At 40.8% G+C, this 26,917-nt stretch overlaps 1 protein-coding gene across 4 annotated transcripts in view; it reads right to left on the reverse strand.

Moving 5' to 3' along the window:
• Window positions 1-21,727: 21,727 nt before the first annotated feature.
• LOC124466127 (1,4-alpha-glucan-branching enzyme-like) overlaps window positions 21,728-26,917 on the reverse strand; it is a 144,927-nt gene continuing 139,737 nt past the window's right edge. For all 4 annotated transcript variants that reach the window (XM_047017807.1, XM_047017808.1, XM_047017805.1 and 1 more), the window contains one exon: window positions 21,728-22,406. In XM_047017807.1, coding sequence (XP_046873763.1) covers window positions 22,344-22,406 — 63 coding nt within the window. In that variant the 3' untranslated portion in view covers window positions 21,728-22,343. The remainder of the gene's footprint in view (window positions 22,407-26,917) is intronic.

A 26,917-nucleotide genomic window follows, 5' to 3' on the forward strand; every position in this document is an offset into this window, starting at 1 on the left:
CCGACAACCTCAGCAACCCTGCGCCAGGCATCATTTTTTTTGTTTACGTCTCTGTAATCGAACAAAGACATATCATACAATACTGGGTATGAAGACACACATACGATGAGTTGCTCTTCCATCTTGAAATTGTCAAACCTAGAAATGTTTACCATGACCAAAAGTTGCTACGTTACAAGAAACAAGAAACCAACCCGATTGGCCATCGCTGGCGTTTTCACGCTCCTCATTTACATAAAGTTGAGAAAATCCAACTTTCGCCGACCTGCTCGCCTTCCCACAATGCCCTACGTGAGCGTCGACGCTCCGCTCGCCTTCCCACAATGCCCCGTCATGCCTGGTTTCATTGAAAATGAATTGGAAGCCGACACCCCGCTCTGCCCGCCCCGCTGCAGTGTGAACGCACCGTTAGGCTTTGAGGAAACTGTCAGTAGGCTATTTAATTCATGTTTCATCATCATATAAATTATGTTGTGCTGCACTTGAGAGCCTATACAATTTCTGTCGTGCTACTCGTAAAATCCGTATGATTGTCTCAAGAAAATAGACGTACTTTGGAGCTGCACTTGAATAACTATGTTGATGTCGATGTGCTACACTGTCCTATTATCGGAATGAGGGTAATATGTGAATGATGTTGTAGTTGCTGTTATTTCACTGTCTGGTAAGCGAGCATCCTTTGTATTCATTTGTACGAATCACTTTTAGTAGAACTATATTCACTTCTGATTCTTGATTACGTTGTACTTGCTGTTATAAGTATACTTACTAAATGTACTATATGCCAATTAATTGGCATATAATTTTCTGGTAAATGAGTATAGCTACATTATATTACAAATGTAGGCTATATAAAAAGGCCCCTGCTCATAGGTCCCTTCTACCAGAATCCAACTTCTATTTCCCTCTCAGTACTTGCCACACAACTTTTTGTGTTTACAATCATATCCATTTTATAGATCCTGCTTTCTACAGCCTAGTTTGTGTCTTCTAACTTGCAATGTATAGTGCTTGGTTTTAGTACCTGATAAGCCAAGCCTGGACCTTCCCTTTGTGATTGGTCCATCACATTTATTTTAAACCAAAAACTGTAATGACATATTTAACAAAAGGTAGAAAAAAAGAAAGAAAGTGATAATTTAAATAAGAGTTTTAGCATGTTTGAGGCTTGATCATGAAAACGGGTCAGGGATGTTTACGGCAGGCAGCACAGACATATTCCTCTCAGTTGGATTTTATAATCCCAAGATATGAGGGGGGGAGGATTTTGGCAGGTATAAAAAACAGTGTTGTCAAAATCCTACTCCCCTTCTAACTTTTACATGTATGCAACTAGTATTAAAAGCTTGTTATGGCACACTCTACAGGGCATGAGGAGCCACCAAACTAATTTGGGGGTGTGTCAAATCTTTGAATCCCAAGATATGAGGGAGGATTTCGGCAGGTATGAAAAACAGTGTTGCCAAAATCCTACTCTCCTTTCTAACGTTTAAATTTTTACAACTAGTATCAAAAGCTTTTTATGGCACACTTTACAGGGCATGAGGAGCCACCAAAATAATGTTGGGGTGTGTCAAATGTCAAATGCCGAGAGATGAGGGGGGGAGGATTTCGGCAGGTATAAAAAACAGTGTTGCCAAAGCTACAGTACGCAGCTAGCATAGCCATTTCTAGCTCTGCTTCACAATATGGCTACCTATTGTTATAGGTTAATCATGTAATACATGAATGTTAACAAAGTATGAGACATATACATTATGCAACACACCAGTAACCAATTGATATTATGTGTTAGTATACCGAAAATGTCAGTAAATCGAGATGGTGCTTCTGTCTGTCCCGTCGAAAAAAAATTAAAACATATGCTGTTCGTGTTTTTCACCGCTCCTTCCTGTTAAAAGACAGACAGTCCGTCTGTCTTCTAGATAGGCCCTACCTTTTCCGTCAGAAGTGAATGTCGTTGTGTTTTCCTATTTGCGGTTGTGTTTTCCTATTTGCCGTTGTGTTTTCCTATTTGCCGTTGTGTTTTCCTATTCGCCTTGTGTTTTCCTATTTGCCGTTGTGTTTTCTAATTCGCCGTTGGGTTTTACTACTTGCCGATGTGTTATTATTTGCCATTGCTTTTTCCTATTTGCCGTTGTGTTTAGCACTTCAGGGCTACCGTAGGTCTGTGATGGATTTGAGGTGTGCCAGCACCAGGCGCTCAAAATACTTAATTACCACAGAGGTCAGGGTGACGGGTCTGTAGTCATTATGTCCTGTTGGTCTTGGCTTTTTGGGCACAGGAATGATGGTGGATAACATCCTACCTGCCAAAATCCTCCCCCTCCCCCAAATCTTGGGACAATAATATCTGACAGACCCCAAAACATTTTTGGTGGCTCCATGCCCTGTAAAATGTGCCATTAAAAGCTTTTGATACTAGTTGCAAAAATGTTAACGTTAGAAGGGGAGTAGGATTTTGGCAACACTGTTTTTTATACCTGCCGAAATCCTCCCCCCCTTATCTCTCTGCATTATAAAATTTGACACACCCCAAAATTATTCTGGTGGCTCCTCATGCTCTGTAAAGTGTGCCATAACAAGCTTTTGATACTAGTTGCAAAAATGTCAACGTTAGAAAGGGGAGTAGGATTTTGGCAACACTGTTTTTCATACCTGCCGTAATCCTCCCCACCTCATATCTTGGGACTATAAGATCTGGCACACCCCTAAATTATTTTGGTGGCTCCTCGTGCCTTGTAGAGTCTGCCATAAAAGCTTTTGATACTAGTTGCAAAAATTTAAAAGTTAGAAGGGGAGTATGATTTTGGCAACACTGTTTTTCATACCTGCCGAAATCCTCCCCCCCTCATATCTTTGGACTGTAAGATCTGACACACCCCTAAATTATTTTGGTGGCTCCTCATGCCCTGTAGAGTGTGCCATAAAAAAGCTTTTAATGCTAGTTGCAAAAATGTGCAAAACTGTTTTTCATACCTGCCAAAATCCTCCCTCCCCCAAATAAAATCTCAGGTTGGCTGTGACAGCTGCCTCAGAAGGTTCCATCACTGTTGTGCTAAAATCCAACTGAGAGAAATATGTCTGTGCAGCCTGCCGTATATCCCTGATCTGTTGTCATGGTCAAGCCTTAAACTTGTTAAAACTGTTATTTAAATGATCATTATTTCTTTCTTTTTTCTACCTTTTGTTAAATATCTCATTATGGTTTTTTGTTTGGAACCAATCAAAATGTCATCATTTATTAGATGTTTTTCACTAGCCATTCACAAAGGGAAGGTCCAGGCTTGGCTTATCAGGTACTAAAACCAAGCACTGTACATTGCAAGTTAGAAGATACTTACTAGGCTGTGGGAAGCAGGATCTATAAAATGGATATGATTGCAACACAAAACAGTTGTGTGGCAAGTACTGAGAGGGAAATAGAAGTTGGATTCTGGTAGAAGGGACCTATGAGCAGGGGCCTTTTTATATAGCCTACATTTGTAATATAATGTAGCTATACTCATTTAAGTAGTTTAGGAGTTGAATTCTGGTATGAGGGACCCGTGAGCAAGGACCTGTTATATACATTTGTAAAATAATGTAGCTATACTCATGTGACACACAATTATATTACAATTGGCATATAGTGCATTTAGTAAGTAGCCTATAACAGCAAGTACAACGTAATCAAGAATCAGAAGTGAAAAGTGATTTGTACAAATGAATACAACGAAGGATGCTCGCTTTAACCAGACAGTGACATAACAGCAGTCGCAACTACAACATAATTCACATATTACCCTCATTCCGATAATAGGACAGTGTAGCACAACATCGACATCAACATCGTTTTTCAAGTGCAGCTCCAAATTACGTCTATTTTCGTGAGACAATCATTCGGATTAAATATCCTACTGACAGTTCCCTCAAAGTTCCTTCTTTAAAGTGAAAGAGTGAAATACGTTGAACCTGCTTCACAAAATACATTTCCTTTAGTAATCATACTGGGGTATATTTCCTCAGAATGCGATGTCGTGGAGGCAAGAATGCTGGTTCGCGTTCGTTACTATACGGTTTGAATGACGAATTTGAAGGATTTTGTGTTGAAAATAGCATGTGATATTTACACAGACAACCGACATTCTTCTCTTGAATTCTATAACAAAGAAGGTATAATGTTAGACTTCTGTCTCCCCTTCGTTTGGTTGCGATATCAAGACAAAATCCTTCACTCTTTGATTCGCGCTCCCGCGAGGGGGTGCCAATCCAGAGAGTCATGGGTGATACAACACAGGCGTGTAGGCTACGTGCAGTAACACGACTCAGCCGCACACATTAACAGTATTTTGACAAAACTTGTTGTCCTGTGTTTTATTATGATCATAATCATGAACAATTAATTAAAGGAAAAATCATTGAATGATCATGAAATTTAAAATTGTCATTCAAATGTTCATATTGATGATGGATTCACTAAATCAATTATGAGGCATTGCTTTCCCCTACACGAGAGAAGATAAACTGCTTTCCTAAGCCCAGGGCCGGCCCAAGGCATAAGCGAACTAAGCGGATGCTTAGGGCCCCCGTGGCCACCAGAGGGTCCCAAAGAACAATTGAAATTACAGTTTAATGTACCGTGATTCCTCGATTAAACGCTACCCTCCATTAAACGCTGCACCAAAAATGAACATAGTGTAATAAACGCCGCCCCAGAAATACGGTAGGAGCAGCATGTACTGCAATACCTAGTAGCAGCATGTCATTTTAATAAACATTCTGTTGTGTTGACCCCTAGGGTCTTTGTCAGGTGACGTCACAGTTGCGGAAACCAAAGGGCATTTTGGGAGTAGCCACCATTTTCCAGGTACGCACACAGCGTTGTTCAGTGAGTTTGCTGTTGATTCATTTAATATAAGTGTCAAAATGGGACGTTCTCGGACTTCCGGTTTGGGTGAGCATGTGAAAGCAGCGTTGTCTCGGGCTCTCGCTGCGATAACTTTGAAAACATACTTTTTCCTCCAAACCCCAACCAACTGAGAGTAGAAGAACTACCATTAGAATCCCTCGAGAAATGTCAAAAGTATCAAAAGCATCTAAAAAGACCGAAGCAAGCGCCTCTCCTGCGGGCGACAGCACGGTGCTGGCTAGCATAGCTGATATGCTAGAAGACCACAGGGCTAGCATCGCAGCCGACTTCAAAGCAACATTCGCTATTCTGGAATTGAGGCTTGACAAAATGCAAACAGCGATAACTGAGCATGGTCAGCAAGGGACTCATTGGAATCCCACGCTGAGCTGCATGCCCAACAAATTCAAGCACTGGAGGAGAGGTGTGTAGCATTGGCAAATAGCAACGCTAAACTAACAGAGAAGACTATTGATCTTGAAAGCCGTAGCCGCAGAAATAATATTAGGATAATCGGCCTCCCAGAATCAATCGAGGGACCCAGGCCTACGAGCTTTTTTGCCGAACTCCTGGCCGAAGTACTCGGTGACCAGACCCTTCAGTGTCCTCCGGAGTTGGACCGGGCCCACAGAGCGCTCACCGCTAAACCACAACCTGGCTCTCGGCCCAGACTGGTAATACTTCGCCTTCATCACTATCAGACCAAGGAGCTGATCATTCGGGAGTCTTGTAAGAGACGCGGGAAAATTCAGTACCGAGGATCACCAATCCAAATCTTTGAGGACTACACACCAGAAGTCGCCGGGGAACGAGCTAAATATCGAGCGGTGATGGCCGATCTCTACAAACTCGCTCTTTGACAGGCGCTTCTCTTCCCGGCCCGTTTACAGATTACTCTGAGAGCGGAACGAAGAAGAGATTTTCATCTCCCGAGGAAGCCACCACTTTCGCGACCAAATATCAACAGGTCCCGAAGCCCGATTAGCTATTTTACCCGCGGCCAAATATGTACCATGCTGGTTTAGCTCCCTTGCAGGAGGAGCTGCTTCAGTATTGATAAATCTTGAGATTAAGACCGGAGAGTGCTGAGCATTAGCACCCACCACTTTTATAAGGATGATATACTAAGTGAGTTATTGTGTTTATCTCAAAGAGACTTAAGGCTTGGTTGGATACGGTAGGGCCTAGGCTAGATGTTTACTATTTCTATCTAACTGCTGTGCTGTGCTGTAGGCTACTGGTCCTGGGGCTATCTCAGCTTGTTCAGAAGCTAGCTTGTGTGTTACACTCCACTTGATTCCAACTTGAGGTTAACTAAGGGGAAAATAGCTTGTATTATTTTATTTCATATTATTTAAGTTGGAAAGTTGTCGAGCTAACACACAGTTGACAACTAATGTTGTATTGGAAGGGGTACTTCCTCTGCAGTCCACTCAATGTTTAAATCTAAGTGATTGATACCCTGTTATGTGTATGTGTGTGTGGGTGTGTGTATATTTTATTTATTTTATTTTACTCTACGTTTAATCCAAATTTTGTATTAATCTCTTTGTTCATTCGGAATCACTTTTGATGCTGAAACTATCTTGATAACTACTCATACTATATAGGCGTTATGAAAATATGTTCAAGGTTCACGTACGTTCATTACTATAGGGGTCCCAACTGACTATTTAAAGCTGCAGGAGCTGGGACAAGTGAAGGAAAAGAGTAAAGACGACGCAGAAAGGGAAGTCTGACCACTTTGGTTTAGTTTTGATGTATAGAATAGGGGAGAAGAGAGGGAGAGGGATGTACTCAACTGGTTTTGTTTATTTTGAGTTCTTTGCTTTATGTGTACTTATTTTACAGTCCAATCACCTTACGCTGCTTGCTCCTTGACTCTCGAAAATCTTACTGTTGGGCGTTAAACTGTGGCTAGTGTAACCAGGGGGGGTTCCGCTGGCGGACGGGCTGTGAGGATTAGCTCACTAAACACTGGTGGGCTAAACGCTGCAATCAAACGTACAAAAGTTATGACACATATCAAAAACCTTAATGCGGACATAATGTTTCTTCAGGAGACTCATTTACGCAACCCTGACCATAGAAAGTTAAATAGACCTTGGATTGGCCAAACTTTTCGCTCCCAATGCAAAAACGAGGGGCACGGCCATACTAATCCGGAAAAATTTTAATTTCACCCAGGATGAAGTAATAACAGATTCAAATGGTCAATTTGTTATTGTTACAGGTACATTATATGAAAAGCAGGTGATCCTGGTATCCGTCTACGCTCCCAATTGGGAGGACCATAATTTTGCGAGTTCTTTATTTACTACCGTTCCAAATTTTGATTCTCACCTTCTGATAATGGGAGGAGACATGAACTGTGTGATTGATTCAACACTGGATAGGTCCAGTCCACGATCAGTCACTGCCACAAAAATGTCCCAGGCTTTTTCCATGTTTATGAGTCAATATGGACTAGTGGACCCATGGCGATTCTCACATCCTTCTGTAAGACAATACTCTTTTTTCTCCCATGCACATCGTTCGTTCTCGCGTATTAACTACTTTTTGATAATTAAGCAACTTATTCCAGCGATTGTCTCCACCCAGTATTTACCCATAACGGTGTCAGATCATGACACAGTAATCTTAGATCTTCACTTTAGTATGAAGCCGAAGGGATTCAAACATTGGAGGCTAGACCCTCTCTTGCTGGCAGATGCCAACTTTTGCAAACATGTTTCTGAATCGATCACTTTCTTCTGTGAAACTAATAAGAATGTTGAAGCCTCCCCGTCCACATTGTGGGACACTCTCAAAGCCTACATAAGGGGTACAATTATCTCTTTCACGTCACATGCGAATAAATTGCGAAGATCTCGACAGAAGGAGCTGGAAGAAGCCATTGCTGATCTAGATAACTCACTCTTGTCTGCAAACTCACCGGATTCATAAAAAGAAAGAATAAGACTCCGAACGGAGCTTGATCTCCTTCTTACCACTGAGGCTGAACAGCTTCTTCTTCGCTCTCGGGGTTAGTGTATGAACATGGTGACAAAGCTGGACGCCTTTTAGCTCAATGACTGAAGGCAAAAACTGCATCAAATCAAATTACTCAGATACTGGACGACTCTGACTCAATAACCTCTAACCCGGACAGAATAAATGACGCGTTTAGATCATTCTTTTCCCAACTGTATACCTCAGAGACCACTGCAGATGAAAACCAACTAGATAACTTTTTTGAAAAATTGGACTTACCTTAAGTGTCACCCGAGGACAATTTAAGACTAGACGCCGCTCTCACTTTGTCAGAAATTAAAGTAGCGATACAGTCGATGAACAGTGGCAAATCCCCAGGCCCTGACGGGTACCCAGTCGAGTTCTATAAAGAATTCTCGGATCAGTTAGCTCCACTATTACTCGAAATGTTTAACCACTCATTTATACAAGGCACCCTGCCACCCACTCTTTTGCAAGCTTCCATCTCCCTAATTTATAAGAAGGGTAAGGACCCGCTGAGCTGCTCATCTTATCGACCAATATCACTCCTCCCGGTGGATGTTAAAATACTCGCAAAAATCTTAGCTCGGCGATTGGAATCTGTTATGCCCCAGATCATTTCAGAGGACCAGACAGGATTTATAGGGGGAAGACACTCATACTCCGACATCAGAAGCCTTCTCGATGTCATTCTCTCTCCATCTTCCTTTAACGTCCCTGAGGTAATAATATCTCTGGACGCCGAGAAGGCCTTTGACAGGGTGGAGTGGGCCTATCTCCTCTTTTCCCTGAGACAATTTGGCTTTAATACTGACCTAATCTCTTGGGTCAGATTACTCTACTCCTCTCCCTGCGCCTCAGTGTGCACAAACAATCAACGCTCCACCCCGTTCCAACTATTTCGGGTTGGACCACTATCAGCTGCTCTAAAAATGGAGGAAGATTTGGGGGGATTGAGAGGTGGGGCGTAAAACACCAAGTTTCGTTATATGCAGAACGTCCCTGGGGGACCCCAACGTATCCTGTCTGTGTTAAATTCTTTCGGTCGTCTGTCTGGATATAAGCTAAACATCTCCAAAAGTGAATACTTTCCAAACAACCAATTAGCGGTAGACATATTGCCATCAACTATACCCTTTAAAAAAGCCACACGGGATTTAGATACCTTGGCATTACAGTTACACAATCCTTGCAAACAATGCGGGAGCAAAATCTCACTTCATTAACAGCCATGGTCAAGTTAGATTTACAAAGATGGAATCACTTGCCGTTGTCTCTAGCCGGTAGGATACAAATTAAAAAAATGAATGTGCTGCCAAGATACTTGTATGTTTTTCAATGTCTGCCCATCTTCCTTCCCAAATCCTTTTTCACAGCTATAAATGGCACTATTTCATCATTCATCTGGGCTGGTAAAAGGCCAAGGGCGAGTCATACACTGCTTTGTAGGGATAAGTCAGCTGGGGGTGAGCAGGCGCCAACGATGGCAGCCGCGGTAGCTCGGTGTGCTCTGTTTTGTCTTGTTTTGTCTGTTAATTCAGTGTTCTGCCAAGATTTCCGGGGTTCTCTAACAAGAGAAGCACTTCTTAACATCAGGACTACAACTCCTGTTGATTTATTTCCCACTTTTCGGCTTCCAGCAGCAGACTTAGTGGGAATTATAGTCAAAGCCACTTTCGGCTTTGTCCTAGCAGCGAAGAATCGTAGGAGAGGTAAACGGGCCGGTGCTTTGGTGCGACTTCGTTGGCGCGGAGTGCGCACAGCGTTACCAGGGATATTTCTCTCCAACGTTCGTTCGCTGAGCAACAAACTGGACAAACTTCAGCTACTGGTATGGAAAGACAGAGACTTTCGTTCATCTTCCGTTTTGTGCTTTACGGAAACATGGCTGAGTGAAATTATCCCAGACTCTGCACTACAGCTAGCAGGTTTCAAACTGCTGAGAGCGGATCGTGACTCCCTGCTTTCTGGCAAAACGAAAGGCGTCTATTTGTTTGTCTATTTGGTATTTGTTTTTTTATTAACAGTGGCTGGTGTGAAGATGTGACAGTGATTCTGCAGCGTTGTTCTCCCGATCTGGGAACATTTTTTATTAACTGTAAACCTTTTTACTCGCCACGTGAGTTTGCTTCATTCATACTGGTCGGCGTCTACATGCCCCCTCAGGCTAGCGCCAACGAGGCTCAACGTGTACTCGCAAACCAGATATTGTGCGTGGAGCATAAAAAAACAGATTTCTTGGTTATTGTGCTAGGCGACTTTAACAAAGGCAATCTCACTCAAGAACTCCCCATATACAGACAATTCATCAAATGCCCTACCAGAGAAGAGAACACTTTGGATCACTGCTACTCTACTATCAGTAAAGCATACCATGCGGTTCCCCGAGCAGCACTGGGTAACTCAGACCACGCCATGGTCCACCTGATTCCTGCATACAGGCAGAAGCTTAAGCGCTGCAAGCCTGCTGTGAGGACATCGAAACAGTGGACCAGTGAGGCTATGGAGGAACTGCGGGCGTGCTTGGACTGTACTGACTGGGACATGTTCATGACTGCTACCAATAGTCTGGATGAGCTCACGGAGGCTGTGACATCATACATCAGCTTCTGTGAGGACTGCTGTATACCAACATGCACCAGGGTGAGCTACAACAACGACAAACCCTGGTTTACAGCTAAACTCAGAAGGCTGAGGCTGGACAAAGAGGCAGCGTTTAGGAGTGGGGACAAGGACAGATTCAAGGAGTCGAAGAACAAGTTTAGCAAGGCGGTGAGAGAGGCTAAACAACTGTACTCGCAGAGACTGGAACACCAATTCTCTGCTAACGACTCTGCTTCTGTCTGGAGAAGCCTCAGGCAGATCACCAACTTCAAGCCCAGAGCCCCCCACTCCACTAACGACTCCCGCCTGGCCAACGACCTGAATGAGTTCTACTGTAGATTTGAAAGACAATTGGACAGTCCTAAACAACCCCTTTCCACCCGTGAGGCCCCCCCCCTTCCCCCATCTATAGTGACGACCCTCTCCATTCAGGAGAGAGAAGTGAACAAACTGTTCAAGAGACAGAACCCCTGCAAAGCAGCTGGGCCGGACTCTGTCTCTCCAGCCACCCTCAAGAACTGCGCTGACCAGCTGTCTCCGGTGTTTACTTACATCTTTAACACCTCCCTGGAGACATACCATGTGCCAGCCTGTCACAAATCCTCCACCATCATCCCTGTGCCCAAAAAGCCCAGGCCAACTGGACATAATGACTACAGACCCGTCACCCTGACCTCTGTGGTAATGAAGTCTTTTGAGCACCTGGTGCTGGCACACCTTAAATCCATCAAAGACCCTCTACTGGACCCCCTGCAGTTTGCCTACAGAGCCAACAGGTCTGTGGACGATGCAGTTAATTTGGCCCTCCACTTCACCCTACAGCACCTGGACTCCCCAGCATCCTACGCCAGGATCCTGTTTGTGGACTTCAGCTCTGCCTTCAACACCATCATCCCCGCTCTGCTTCAGGACAAGCTCTCCCAGCTGAACGTGCCTGATTCCACCTGCATGTGGATCACAGACTTCCTGTCTGACAGGAAGCAGTGCGTTAAGCTGGGAACACAAGTCTCTGACTCCCAGTCCATCAGCACTGGATCTCCCCAGGGCTGCGTCCTTTCTCCTCTGTTCTTCTCCCTGTACACCAACAGCTGCACCTCCAGCCATTCGTCCGTCAAACTCCTGAAGTTTGCGGACGACACCACCCTCATTGGGCTCTCCCAGGACCTCAAGTGGGAACTGAACAGCAGTTCCCTCACCACGAAAGCACAACAGAGGATGTACTTCCAGCGGCAGCTGAAGAAATTCAACCTGCCAAAGACAATGATGGTGCACTTCTACACAGCCATCATTGAGTCTATCCTCACCTCCTCCATCACCATCTGGTATGCTGCTGCCACTGCCAAGGACAAGAGCAGGCTGCAGCGTATCATCCGCACTGCGGAGAAGGTGATTGGCTGCAATCTGCCTTCCCTCGAGGATCTGCACAACTCGAGGACCCTGAGACGAGCGAAGAAGATTGTGGCGGACTCCTCCCACCCTGGTCACTCCCTGTTTCAAACACTCCCCTCCGGCAGAAGGCTGCGGTCCATCAGGACCAAAACCTCACGCCACACAAACAGTTTCTTCCCTTCCGCTGTTGGCCTCCTCAACAAGGCCAAGAGCTCACACTGACTCTAATGACTTCATGTCTTAAAACTTTTTACTTTTGCACTACATTCAATTCCTGTAATATTTGTATTTTATTTTGTATTTTATATTGTAATTTGGCAACTTATATTTTATTTTATGCCCACTTTTATTTTATTTTAGTGTATTCCACTTATTACTGCTAGTTTTAGTATAGTTAGACCACATATTTAAATTTAAGATTCCTATATGTTTATTGTATGCACCTTCCTGCCAAAGCAAATTCCTTGTCAGTGCAAACTTTCATGGCGAATAAATCCCATTCTGATTCTACCCAATCTAATTGGCTACTATTGGGCGGCCAGCGTACATAAGATGATATCTTGGTTTACCTCCCCTCAATCCAGTTGGTGCCAGAGTGAGTCAGCCTCTTGCTCCTCGTCGCTACTAGCTTTAGCATGCAATACCTTGCCCTTCTCCCCGTCAAGTTTTACCTCTAATCCAGTTGTGGTTGGAACTCAAAAAATTTGGGCTCAAGTAAGACGCCACTTCGGATGGCTCACCCTCCCCCTAGCAACTCCTATTTGCAACAATCATTTGTTCATTCCAGCAAAGATGGACCCACGATTCTCCATCTTAGAAAACAAAGGACTACGTAGTGTGGAAGACTTGTACAATTATGGTATATTTGCAAGCTTCAATCAGTTAATCTCTACCTTACAGCTACATAAATCAGACTTTTTCCGGTATTTCCAACTGCGGGATCACATGCCACGTCATTCCCACAGATACCAACGCCCAGCGGGATGGACCTGGTTCTCAAGGCTAAAACCCTGTCAAAGGGCCATATCTCCTATTTTTATAATTTACTGTCCTCCACCGATGAATGTATTTCACGTGGGATCAAGATGGATTGGGAGTCAGAACTCCAATTGAACTTTTCTGAAGTATTCTGGGGCGGAGCTATTGGAGCTGTTAATTCTTCATCTAGCTGCGCTAGACTATCACTGATACAATTGAATGTTTTCCACAGGTTACACTATAGTAAAGACAAACTATCAAAGCTTTATCCAGACAAATTTGATGGGAATTGTAGTAGATGCTCGCAGACCCCATGTAATCTTACCCACATGTTTTGGGCTTGCCCCAAGTTGTCTGAATTCTGGCAACTATTCTTTAAAACAATTTCAGACATATTAGGCATAACCTTAACTCCAACCCCACATATCGCCATTTTCGGAAATCCCCCGGACGGTCTCCGTGCTACAAACATTCAAAGTACTGTTATTGCCTTCGCCTCTCTTATTGCACGCAAAATAATTCTGTTATTGTGGAAGGATCCTCAACCACCATCAATCAAAGTCTGGCTCCACGACATTTTAGGCCTTCTGAAACTGGAGAAGATCAAATTTTCACTTAGAGGGTCATCTGATGTTTTACACTCAGTGGAGGCCACTACTTAAGTATCTAGACAGGATGCCAGCTCGGGAAATGATTGATGATTGAGGAGTAAGCAACCATTAATACCTACTTTGTACAGTTAATGATCAGCACTAGCACCTTTCATTGGTATTTCTGATTATTCCTGTGTGGTAATAAGGTGCATAAGAGTACACATGTATTTATAATTGTACTTTTCTTTTTATTTCTTTTCATTTAATTATTTATTTGTTTATCCATTTACCTATTTTTTATTATTATTATTTCACGTACGTCGTTTTATTTACCTATTTAGGATATGCTTTTAACGTATACGAGTACCATGGGTCTGGGGAGGGGGGAGGGAGGTGTTCATTTAAGTTAAAAAAAGTAAAGAAAAATACATTACATTCCTGTATGCACTGTATGCCTGTGACTTGCACTTGATAAATAAAAGTAAAAAAAAACAAATGGGACGTTCTTGTTGCGTGATCGGCTGCAATAGAAGATCTCACGACAGCAAAGGTCATACTTCACAGCGGGGATAGATTTTTTTCCTTACCCACTTCGATGATTGGGTTGCAGCGGTCCAGCGCAAAAACATCACCTTTGCTAACATATCGCGTTCTATGTATGTTTGCGCTCGACATTTTCATAAAGGTAAGATATTAAAGTGATGTTGACAAATGTGAAATATGTAACATTACATCCACGTGTAGTTTTGGACGAATTATGTGGCACAGAGATTAATCAAAACGATGCATGGTTGATTATGTTCAAGTTCAAGTATTTTATTATCGGCGGAAATTCTTCTGTTTATACCGTTAAATGCCATGCAATCGTCTTATAGGCTACAGGGCTGTAACATATAGGCTATATACTCTTACTTTTGTATAATTTCTGAGTAATAGTAATCCTTTTGGTCCCATGTAATGAAGCTAAAACCTTTTATGTTATTGCAGGTCAGCCAGCATATGACATGATGGAGACAGACCCAAACTACACACTCCCTCTATCTGGGTCTCACAGAAATCACTCGCACCAACACTGACTGCACGCTCTGCAAGGCAGTGTTGACGAGCCTAACCAGCATTTACAATAAAACACATGACAACTTTTTTCAGAAATGTGTTGTTAATTGTTTTCTTGTGATTTACTTTGCCAGCTAAATGTACACAGACACATGGGTAAGGTTTAATACTTCAGGTGTATTAAAAGTCTTATTTTGACAATTACAATAGTGCAAACTGCAAATCAGTGATCTATCTGAACAGAAATGTATGTTTAAGTAAATGTCAGTGCAATTAGTATAAAATAGTTTATTATATCCAAGTATGAGGATTGAGGTAGCAATGCGGCGTCCGCAGACAATTTACTGCAGTTAGCTTGTATGGATATATGTCTTGAATGCAGTGTTAATTTCGTCGACGAGAAATATGACGAAAAATGTTCGTTAACGACCTTTTTCTCATGACTAAAACGGGACTAAGACGTGACGGATCTTTGAAAACGGATCTTTGAAAATTAAAACTATGACTAAATATATTATAACTTTCGTTAAAGAGACGAGACAAGACGAAAATGTTGGTGGTTGACGAAGTCACAATACTTTTTTTTCTCCAATAATCTTATAGTCAGATAGATTCCTCCTCTCTGTTTCTTAAGCGCACTCTCATCTCTACTGCTGTCAGTGGCCGATTCTCGTCTCTCGGCCAAGTTTCGCGCGAGTTAGAGGCGTGTTCGGGCGAGTGTTATCAACCCATGCAATTGGCAAGATATGTCGTGTTGCTATAAAGTACACAGGCAGCATGGCTAATTTAGGTAGTCACCTGAAGAGGATGCATGGTATTTGTGTGGAGACGTCTGCCTCCCCCTCGGATTCAGCTATGGCTACAGTCAGTGGCTAGCTCCACCGGTACCCCTACCAAGAATAGGAATTCTATATTCTCCGAGAACAAATCCCTGTTGTGTACTACAAAGTAATACGAGAGATAGCTGAGTCATTGAGAAAAACCTTAAAGTAGGACATGAGTTCAATTTAGTGTGTGGTGTTAAATGAGTGTTTACAGCAGCTTGACTGCCAGTAATAGTTGACCCTTTTTACATTCAGAGAACACATACAACAGGAAAGAAGGACTGGTTTAAGGCAAGGCCCGATGTTATTTTATCTTTTGTCAGAGACTTTGTTTAATATGTGAAGTAAAACTTTCACTTGTTTAGTTAATTGATGATTTGCTGTCTGACAAAGAAATACATCATTATGTACCATATTAAATTGCATAGCATCATATTATTTTGCATTGCATCTCATTGAATCACATCTTGTCAAATCGCACTGCATCGCAATAGGGGTGAATCGTATCGCATTAGTAGTTGCTTTTATGTATCTTTAATGTATCGGATAGTTGGCAGTGCATCGAGATGTGTATTGCATCGTCCTCAGTGATGGAGATGCACATCCCTACTGAGAAGGGGAAAAAAGGAGTTTAATATGGCTATTAAATGTGACTAAAACTACACTAAAATGTAATTAGTTTTTGTCGACTAAAACTAGACTAAAATGTTTTGAGTTTTCGTAGACGAAAACTAGACTAAAACTAAGAAGGATTAAAATGACTAAATGTGACTAAAACTAATAATGCTTGAATGGATGACAATTTCTCAAAATAACGGTCCCTAGCATTTTTGGTGAGTTTATCTTAGTACAGCCATTTCTCAGTTTTCTTGTGCTTCTCCAGTTTAGCGAATGCTTGTTATCTTCAGTAAATTCTCGTCAGTGCTCACCGACTGCACGATAGCTGTACCTGGAAAATGACGGCGCGGTGACGTCACACACCAAAAACCCACGTGTCTGAAAAAGACACTATGCGTTTCAAATATCTAAACATAGCTACCTTACTTAGCAAATGACTCTAGCTAGAGGGGAATAGACATTAGAAGGGAAGATTACGAAGAAAAAAAAATGCTAGAAAACGAATAGCAGTCTAGTCTATTGCTAACGCCTGTCTAGATTATCTATTGAAAGAACTGGAGAGAAGCAGGTGCTCTTGTGTTAGCAAGCTAAACTAGTTTACATGGCTACAGTAGGTAGTCTAGGTGTTTTCGCTATCTAGCTGTTCTTGCATTCTTAGCAAATCAGCGTTAACAAAAAGCAGATGAGATAGAGCTACGTAGTCTAACATTGACATTGGATTGTTGCTTAATAGGTGATTTAGAAGACCGTGCTGTTCAAACTATCTTACGAACAGTTAATGTAGCAAACTAACACATTAGCATGGTAGCGCAGACAGCCTAGAATACCATATTTCTTATATTAAACGCCGCCCCTCCAATAAACGGCGCACCAAAAATGAACAATGTGTAATAAATCAAAGTGTAATCGAATAAATACGGTCATTACGAAAAAAAAAATTGCCGACGCCGAGGGGCCCCCAAATCAATTCTGCTTAAGGCCCCATAAAGACTTGGCCCGGCACTGCCTAAGCCAAATGCGCGTTTGACGTGAATTTTCGCATGATCTAAAATAGACACGCGAAACCGGTTTGGTGTGGACCAACATAAAACTCCACGCTGAGCTTGGAGAGAGGGAAAACCTTGTTGAGTTAACAATTGGTGTCAAGTTCACTCGGCAAAACAAAAATATGTTGATGAACACGGGACGTTTTTAACAGTGAGATTTTATATTTTTTTGTTGAACATAATGTCCATTCTGCCTTAAGCCAGACGTTATTAACGCATTTCAAGGCTTCAAATCTTAAGCGCCACTTCAGCTCACTCCATGCTAACATCGACCATGAATTTCCAAAAGGGACTGAATTTCGCAAGAACAAGGTAATCACTTTGAAAAGTCAGGCAGAAAAGCAGATACAGTTGTTCCAAAAATGTACAAAGCACTCAGAGACCGTAACACTTGCATACATCAACTGGCTTGGAACATGACTGGCCTGGCCTGTGGTCTTAGTACGGTAGGAGTCCATTTCTGTCATTAACATTTTGGTGTGTGACATGCAGGGCTGGGGTGGGTAATCGTGAGAGTTCCCGGTGGGCCGCTTCACTTTCGGGCCGGTCAAGGATTTTTTGTTGTTGACATTTTTCATGTCTTATCTTCTCTTAAAGTAGGCTACACACGTTCCGCATTCTGACACCTCAGCCTCTGCATGGGTTGTACCATGTGAGGGAGTTTCTCTCCTCCCAAATAGAGTTGTTTGGGTCCATAGTCTTTTCCAAAAAGTTTTCTTAGATAGGCTACCGATAGCTGGGCCGGCAGGCCCTACCATAAGGATACGCGTCAGGGAGGATGGATGGGAGCAGGGCCGGAGTGATGGCATCACTAGACAAGGTTTTACCAGATGAAAAACGTCTATGTTTATTTTACATTAGGCTCAAAAAACTGTTTAGCGCTCAAATAATGGCAAATAATTTTTGCTCACGCGCTGTGCACGCTCGCATTAAATGTGGAAGTCCCTATCTTGCATCACATCAAACCCATATGTCCTAGGTTGGGGCTAAGCCCAGAATGTTTACAATGTGGAAGAAATTGCGATGTCCTGTGTGCTTACATTATTCACAAATCAATAGAACTAGTCATTACATACTAGTTAGTATGTTCTCATGTAAGCTTGCTATTAATAAGAGTAGATTGTGTCTATGTGTCAGGATTAAAAGATGTTCGGGATCAGGAGAAAGAACTGGTTAAACGTCCTTTGTCATGATTACAAGGAGAGCTCCACCAATGAACTCTAGTCTGAGAGTTGTTATGTGTTGGGAGCAGTGAATCTCTTTCTCTGAGACTGTTGTAACGTCATTACTGCCTGACTGTCACTATCTATGTTTACATTCTTGTGCCCTATAAAAGATGGTCCTCCGGCCTTCAGAGCTGAGAGAGACTTCATTGAGACCTAAGCCTGGTGTTGTGTTGTCATTTATTGTCAGAGGTCTGTTTTTTTCTCCCAATCTGCAGATTGATAAATACTTATTAAAATCCAGAACTCAACTGAACTTAGTCACTCCGTTTATGAAGAGACGGACCAAACACTTTCTTTATCAACAACGTCTGGCTCCGTGCCTGATAAACACTCGGATCGTTAAGCAGTCTCAAAAATTGTATCAATATAAACAATAATACCATCCCTTTCTGTAATCATGATAACCCCCAGAAAAGTTCACTGCACCCCCAGTTAAAGCAGACTGCATGCAGCCCTGTTTGGTATACAAAAAAAAGTGGGCCGGTCTTGGGCCTGAAGCTCCCGGGCTAAAAAGTGGCCCCACTCCGGTCCTGGTGACATGTAAATCTGTGAGCAGAGGTCTGTGTCTGTCTGTCTGTGTGTTTTATGTATGTATGTGTGTGCGTTTGTGTGTGTGAGAGAGAGAGTGAGGAAGGGATAGGGCGATGTTCATGTGTGACCGTGTGTAGGATGTGGCTCTTTGCAGTAACAAAGTTTTAAAAAAAAAAGTATCTTAGTCTCTGACTGGTAGGAGCTTGATCGACTGGTGGAGTCTGCCTAGTATGTAATACTGTTCACTCACCAATCAGAGGCTTTAACCCGCCCCCTGACTTGGTGAGGGGGACGACGGATTTATTTTGCTGCAGAAAGTTACACCGTGGAAAAATGTAAGGATAAATAAATTAATGTAAGGATAAATAAATGAATGTAAGTATAAATAAATACATGTGAACACATTAGAACGTAAATATATATATATATATACACACAAATACATGTAACATTTATATATTTAGTGTCTCATTTAATTAGACATTTACATATTTTGTATGTCAATTAGGCATTACATTATATAATTAGTCATTTATTTAAGCTTTGTGTTATAGTATTTATTTATTTAGTTTTGGCCCCTATAATCCTCCATACACACATAGCTTGCTTCAAAATGAACTGTAAATTGTTAGTCTATGCTGAGGAATCTGTCCCTGCAGGATGCAGAAAAGGTCTTCATCTTTGGACCAGTTTATCATCGGAGGTAAGTAGAGAATGTAAATTTTCTCCACAATGCCAGACAACTTTATCATCACTATTAATACCTTTATTATAAACCACTTAAGTAATGCTAATTAATGTACACTACTTTGTCAGTGTAACTGATATTTATGCTCACCTAGAAGTAATATTGTCTGTACTATTTCAGTGAAGTGGAGGAGTTTGATAGGGGAATATCTAAACAATTGTGCACAAAAGGGAGACCATTCAACTAATAAGAAGTGCTGTTACCGACTTCACAATCTGGGGTTTGAATATTGAAGGATCAGGAAAAGTCAAATATCCACAATGCTTTTTTATATTTGTTTTTCCTGCTTCTGTCTCTCATTGAAGGATGAAGTTGTATGGAGGTCGATATGGAGGTTTAGATGGATTGATATCGAGGGGGGATGGAGTGATATGGAGAGGTGAATGTCATTGTTTGACAATTGTTCAAAATAAACAATGTATATCTTGAATCTGCCCTGAGTCAAACTTGTGTCTTGCCTCTCTAACATTACACATTTGTGGTTGAGATTGAGTGACTGCAAAAGCCATAGCAAATAGAATACAAGTTCACTTTTTGTGGTGTCAGACACATACAAAATGTAGCATGCACACAGGCATGTGCAGTATTTACAGGTATAATAAAGATGATTTGATACACTGACATGTGGCAGCAGAAGAGAAGCAAGCGGTGGATCCTCCGCAGCCCCATCCATCACACAAAGAAAATGTTTTTTTTTGTGATGATGACATGAAATAAAATAAAGTATAACTGATTAGAGTTTAAATTAAACTTCCTCAGATAACTTTGATATTTATGTATAATAGAGCATAGAATAAAATAATGAAATTAATCACAGAATACGTACATTGCAAGTATGTTGACCGGGGAGAAGACAGGACCCTGTGTGTGTGTAATTTAATTATCTGCAGTATTAATCAAGGATTTACTCATGTTTAGTAGTTGTATTTCCAACAGATGTGATTATGTTCTCAGGACATAATGCTTTGTTGATTTTGGCACTTTGGTTAAGTTAAGCCCATCAAAGCAACTCTAGAACGAGTTCAGAGTATCTGCAAATGTGCCCTAATCCTTAAGGCCCCTGTTGCAGGGTGTACATTGATTCTCTGTGGTCCCAGAAAACTTTTTAAAGTCACATTGATATATATCCACATTGATATTGTTTTCCACCTTTTCTTTAGGCTATTTCAACTTCCTTAATTTGCTTACTTCATTTTATCACGTTGATATATTTTCCACCTTTTCTTTAGACTATTTTATCTTCCTTAATTTGCTTACTTCATTTTATCAAATTACACTGGATCTTGACACCTATGGATTATGTACATTTGTTTCTAATTTCATGTGGTTATAATTTCTTTTAATTAGGCTATCCTATGTTAATTATTCGAACATATTTTCAAATATTATACCTTTCTATATTATTAGAAAATATTTCCAAATATTATACCTTTCTATATAATTGTCATACATCATCACATATGCCAGAGTTTTCCAAATATATTGTTGCAATCTAGTGACATTGTTAGGTGGCGCTGTCAGGGTCCTAGAACTGCGGTCCTGAAACTGCAGCTCTCCGGGTCTCCGGGGTCTCTGGCTCGGCAGGTTCATACTATTGGTCTAACATGCTGTAGTAGGCTACATCATAGTCATAGTCACAAATACAATTTAACAATGGCCAATTCTATTTAAATAATTTGTAGCTTATAAAACCACATCAACATTTCCTAAAACAGTACCTTCCAGAAAACGATAGTGGGAACGAGAAGCACATTTTGACACTTTTGTCTACGTGGAGCAAGAACTTTGGAAGGAGTAAGGGGGGTATATAATAATAATATTGAAGAATATACTATATATGCAGTAACAATAGTGTGACTTGTGTGCTGATAGCAAGAATATTAATTAAATAGTGTACTTCAAAATGAAATCCTACATGAACAAGGTTGGCCATCATATACATTTAGTCATTTAGCAGACACTCTTATCCAGAGCGACTAACAGTAAGTACAGGGACATTCTCCCCAAGGCAACTGGGTGAAGTGCCTTGCCCAAGGACACAACGTCGTTTGGTACAGCCGGGAATTGAACCAACAACCTTCTGATTAATAGCCCAACTCCCTAACCGCTCAGCCACCTGACCCCCAAATAGCAAAATTACTTTGACTTGAACATGGTCAGAGTCCTTGTCATTCCAAAATAATAATTTAACTTGAAGAAAAAAAATACAAATAAAGACAGAAAACCACATTACGTATTAAAGTCTCAGTTTGACTTTCTCAATTTTATTCATTCGACAATAAATGCTTTTGTAAAATGTCACATTTGATGTTCATTCCGAGATACAGTTTTAGTGCATGAAAATTAACACCAGCAGTTGCCAAAATTCAGTGTATGATTACCTACCTATAACTGTTGAAAATTAAAGCATTATAATCTTAATTCAAGTCTGCTAGTTCCATTGTGCAAAATAAATTGATAATATTAATATATACATGTTTTTGTTAAGATAGTAATCAAGTTCATTGAAATGCACATGACTAGCAACAAAATACATAGGTGCCATAGAAGTACTGGCACTGTAATACAAATCTTAATTTCAAAGTGTGGGTATTTAGATTAAAAAATGTTATTCGCCATTCTTTTTGCCATATGATAAAAAAAAATACACAAGCCAACTGATTATGGCTACTGTAAAGTAAACTTTATTTCAACTTTGTGCTGTTACTGTGAGAATGTGTGGAAAAACAATTACTAAATAAAGTTGCTTTGGTGATGTGTGACACTTATTCACATGGTAGAAGGTTATTGGTAATGCTGACGTTGGTTTGGCAACCATGATACATTTTAGTGTCCATTCACATGGTTAATAACAGTAATCAATCTCTTCATTGGCCAGAACAATGGCTGTTCTGCAGGGGATGTAGACCTAGAATGCAATAGACAGAGCAAAGGGGAAATTTAGAGAGGGACTTTAGACATATGACATATAATAGCTAACAATTGGTTTTCATTCCTCACTTTAAACAAAATAGCTTCAAGAACCCATAAGATCCACTGTAGAAAAAATTCTGTACAGTGATATAAAATCTTAAAATCTCCCATAGGTCTGATTAACTTTGAAATGTGACCATTACTCATGCCATATTCACCTATGGACTTAAAATCGGAAACACTTTTACACAACACGTAGGAATTACACAACTTGTCTATCTAAAAACAAGGTTGTTTATTTTCGCGCCCCTAAGGCTCAGTCAATATTTGGACTACATAGACAACGTCAATGTCAAAAGGTTCGTCTTGGTCGCGATTGCGTTGGTTCTAATGGGATTTATGTTCCGTTGCACGGTTTAGGTTTTAATTAAGTTTTTGTGGCAAAAGTGAAGCTAACGGTGGCTAACTTGCTAGCCACAGTCACTGACGCTACTGACGTCACGAAATATCGCGTAACTTCTGGGAGATAGCTAGGCTAACTGCTTTACTGCAAGGGAGCTGCAGAAACGCCACAAGCAAATAGGCCAGGGTTATAACTATTTACTTATTTTACTTTGTGATATGATAAACAATATAAGCTGATATAAGGAAGTAGTTACATCTACTTTCGAAAACATTAGTCTACTATTTCACTGAAGCATTAGCATCATGACATTAGCCTCTGTTGTCCGGGCAACACATACTACAGCGGTCTATGATGCACCTGTTTTCAATCGTTAAAATAAACATTCCTCACAATTACATTTTTGTTGTAGGATTTATTATGACATTAGATTACAAGTGAACGATTTGTTGGTGAAATTATCATTATAATGATAATTTCACCAACAAATCGTTTACTTGTAATCAGGCATATCTGTGGTTTCAAACCAGTTTAGCTCACTGCAACGCTGTACTGTTAGTAGCTAAAAAAAACATCTCCACAGCTGTTTACAGCAGTAGCGAACCGTGACTCTTAATCCTTGGCCCTCTGACCTAAATTACTCGTCGGGAAAAAAACACAAGATACAGCGTGCACAGCATTAAGGCCTACATGAAATTGTGTTGGTCATTAAGCACTATTTGAGCCAGCCGTTGCGGCACTACTCACGTAATTGTGCACAATGACGTTGCGTTGGTACCTAGAGATTGACCGGTCATTCTGCACAATACTATAACATATAGTTAGGCTCCCAAAAGCTTAGTTTTTTTCTGCACAAAATTAAGTTCTGGTGTAGGTCTTCCTTTGCCAATTAACTCCAACTTGTCATTAAAAGTTAACCTAGAAAACGGCGCATAACAAATATGAAACAATGTCCTCCTCACTAGCGGGAACGTTACTCGCAGCTTCACTTGTGAAATGAACGAACAGGCTAGCTAGTTTATTAGGCTTGTGATCGCGTTTCTCCGTTCCCACAGCGGGCGGAACTTGTCATAAAGTTAGCGATAACAAGGCCCACCCATTTAGAGGGAAGATATGATTGGTCAATTATACTGTCAATGGAAATTAGTCTTTCATTGAATTTCTATCAAGCGGCCCTCTGTAAAATTCATAGCTGGACCACCAATCACAGAGCTAGCTGCATAGCATTTTCCTCCCAACAACGGAGGCAGCAAAATTCTGATAGGGTGACAAAACTGGATTTTTTCATTTAACTCTTCACATTACAACATAAACTGAATAGGGCAGGATTGAAGGGTTTATTTCAGAAATATTGTCAATTTATGGATTGATAAAATACAATTATAACAGATTACTTTTAAAATATATATTTTTTAGAATATTAGACCCTCTCTGAGGGCCTAGAGGGCCCTGACGGTTCCCCACTGGTTTACAGTAGCCTACGTAGGAAGTCAATGATGTTCGGCACTACCCTTACTTAAATCAAAAGTCTTTCAATAGGTGAAACTATCTGACTAGTGACTACTAACCTGAACTCCATTGCCACAGCCTAAACTTCAATCTGTTCATGAAAATAATTCATTTCAGCCTAGACCGTACAACGGAAGTAACGTTAAATCGAATTCAACTAACGCAATCGCTACCAAGACAGTAGTAGTAGTTGTAGCCTACAATTTACCGGGGCAGCTTCTCCACACAGCAGGGCTATATCGCATTTTGCCTTGTTACTGACAATGATCGCTACCACTGACATTTTTATGAATTAATGATTTTCCCCTAAGTTAAATGTCAAGCTTATTTACGTTTTTGGGGGCATATTTCTAGTTAGCAGATGATACTATTTGAATTGCGATTCCATCTGAGATAGCTACTGCTGGTAACGTCGTTGTTAAAATAAATTCTAAGGGTGTTAAATAAGGGGGTTCTTTATTAATGAATGAATGCAATATGAGTAGGCTAAATGCCTGAAAATATTACGAGAAGGGAAAAACTTACAATGACGTTTAAATCATAGAGATTAGGTCAATTTTTACACCGGTGTGCCAAATATATTCGTTTTGATTCAACTATGAGGTTGCTGATCACCATTCCCTCTTGCAGGGGAAATGACAAGACTATTTCATTCTACTCTTCACTCTTAGTATTTTGAGTTGTAAATGAGCAGAAAAAAATATGCTTTTAAATCTATGTAATCTTAATAAATAATAAGAAGGCTATGCATTTTAATATAAAATATACAGAAATATCAGTTGTAAAATGTAATTTAAATACGGACCCCTACAAGTAAGCAAGCACACCCTACAATTTCCCCAGAAATTGTACCCCCTCTAGTTTACTTTGTATCCTTCCGTCTTTGAATCCATCATTATTTTTTACAATTTATTTAATACTAATTTACTATACGACAGTTGTCTTTTTAATAAATTAAGTGTATTTATTCTGGAGTGTCTGCTTTACTCAGTATATTTAGCTTAAAAGTTGGTAGGGACACATAGGTGGGGTGGAATGTGTAGGAGGTAAACCACAGGTCATTATATGGTTAATTTTGACAAAGTAAATAACAAACTACAGTAGAGATCTGACAGGGACAAAATGTTAATGAATGTTATATTCTGAATGGTATTATTACATTGTTACGTACACTGTCTTGTCTCCATGAGTGTTCTGTCGTTGTTGTGTTGTGTCTTCTCCTCTCTCTCATTATCAAGCTATCATCTAGGTCTCCCGGTTACTTGTCTGCACCATTCCCAAGCCTGGTCCGTCATCCACTCATCATTCGGTAATCACCCAATCATCGCCAGAACAGTGCCTACATAACCCTCCCCCTGTTCTCTGTTCGTTAGATGTTTGATATGTACATTTGTGCTGTTTTGTTATACGTTCTATGTTAGCACTTGTTGTGGCCTTTCTGTGATACTGTCAAACTTATTTATCATTTTAGTCTATACTTGGTATAGCTTTCTTTTTTTCTTTGCACAGGGACAAGGGGACAGTTAAACTGCCCATGGGTTTACTCTGAATTAGGTAGCTGTTTACCTTTTGTATACACTAGGTAAGGAACAAGTGCCACCCCTTGTATTTATCGTAGTTATATGTTGCTAGATAGTTAGCGGCTGATTGTATTTATTTTATTGGCACCATTTGTAGTCCCCTTGCTTCTGTGGCAAATTGTTTGTATTGGCTTGAATAAATACTCTTCTTTACGTTCTATCACAGAATTTTAATTTGTTTTTGTCTCAATTTTCTTTCTAACAAAATACACCCACCAACTGTATCACAGTGCAGAAGGAAGCGTAGATCTCCTCGTGGCAGTGGCAGCTGCTGGTCTTTCAAAGAGGGGAAGCTAATTTTCAGCCTACATCACAAAACTTGTCAATTTATTTATGTAGGAATTAGGTTAAACTGAAACAAGGAATGTGGTGTATAATTGTATTAAATGTATGTTGAAAATTTGCTAGCAATTTCACCAAGCAAATACCAAGAAATAGGTTGCAGCAGTTTGTCTTTTGACTACACTTGCAAAATCCGATGGGACTGAGCTCAAATAGCTTCGGCAACTTTTTATAGAACAAAATCACTGTCAATCAAAAAGAGATGCAGCCTTCCAATCATCATGCAGAAGGCAAGCCACTCTTCCATTCACCCCCAGACGCGCTGAGCGTCCACAGGCGGGACATATTCGCAGCATTTATCCAATGACCGTATAGTTTCGAAGCACTGGGAAAAAAAGAAGCCCATGGGCGCCAGGCTTCAACAGGAAAATGCACTGCGACGCTACGGGAATGTATGAGAAGGAAATCGAGTCAGTAGCCCTGCTATATGCAGCTGGTTCTGAACGAACTCGTCTTCGAGATGAATGTGTTCTAACATTTAAAATGTGAACACAATCGTAAATATTTGACCATTACTTTTTTGACATTTTAGGGGAGGCGCTTCCCTTGCAGTCTTTAAAAAAATCACCATTGCCTCATGGACAAGAGGCTCATGCTCTGTGCTCGTGATAAGGTTGGCGGGTGTAGCAAAGTACAAACTTAATAGTTCCTACATGAAACTGCTCACAAGTT

The sequence above is a fragment of the Hypomesus transpacificus genome, unplaced genomic scaffold, assembly GCF_021917145.1.
Source record: "Hypomesus transpacificus isolate Combined female unplaced genomic scaffold, fHypTra1 scaffold_65, whole genome shotgun sequence".
Classification (NCBI taxonomy): Eukaryota; Metazoa; Chordata; class Actinopteri; order Osmeriformes; family Osmeridae; genus Hypomesus; species Hypomesus transpacificus.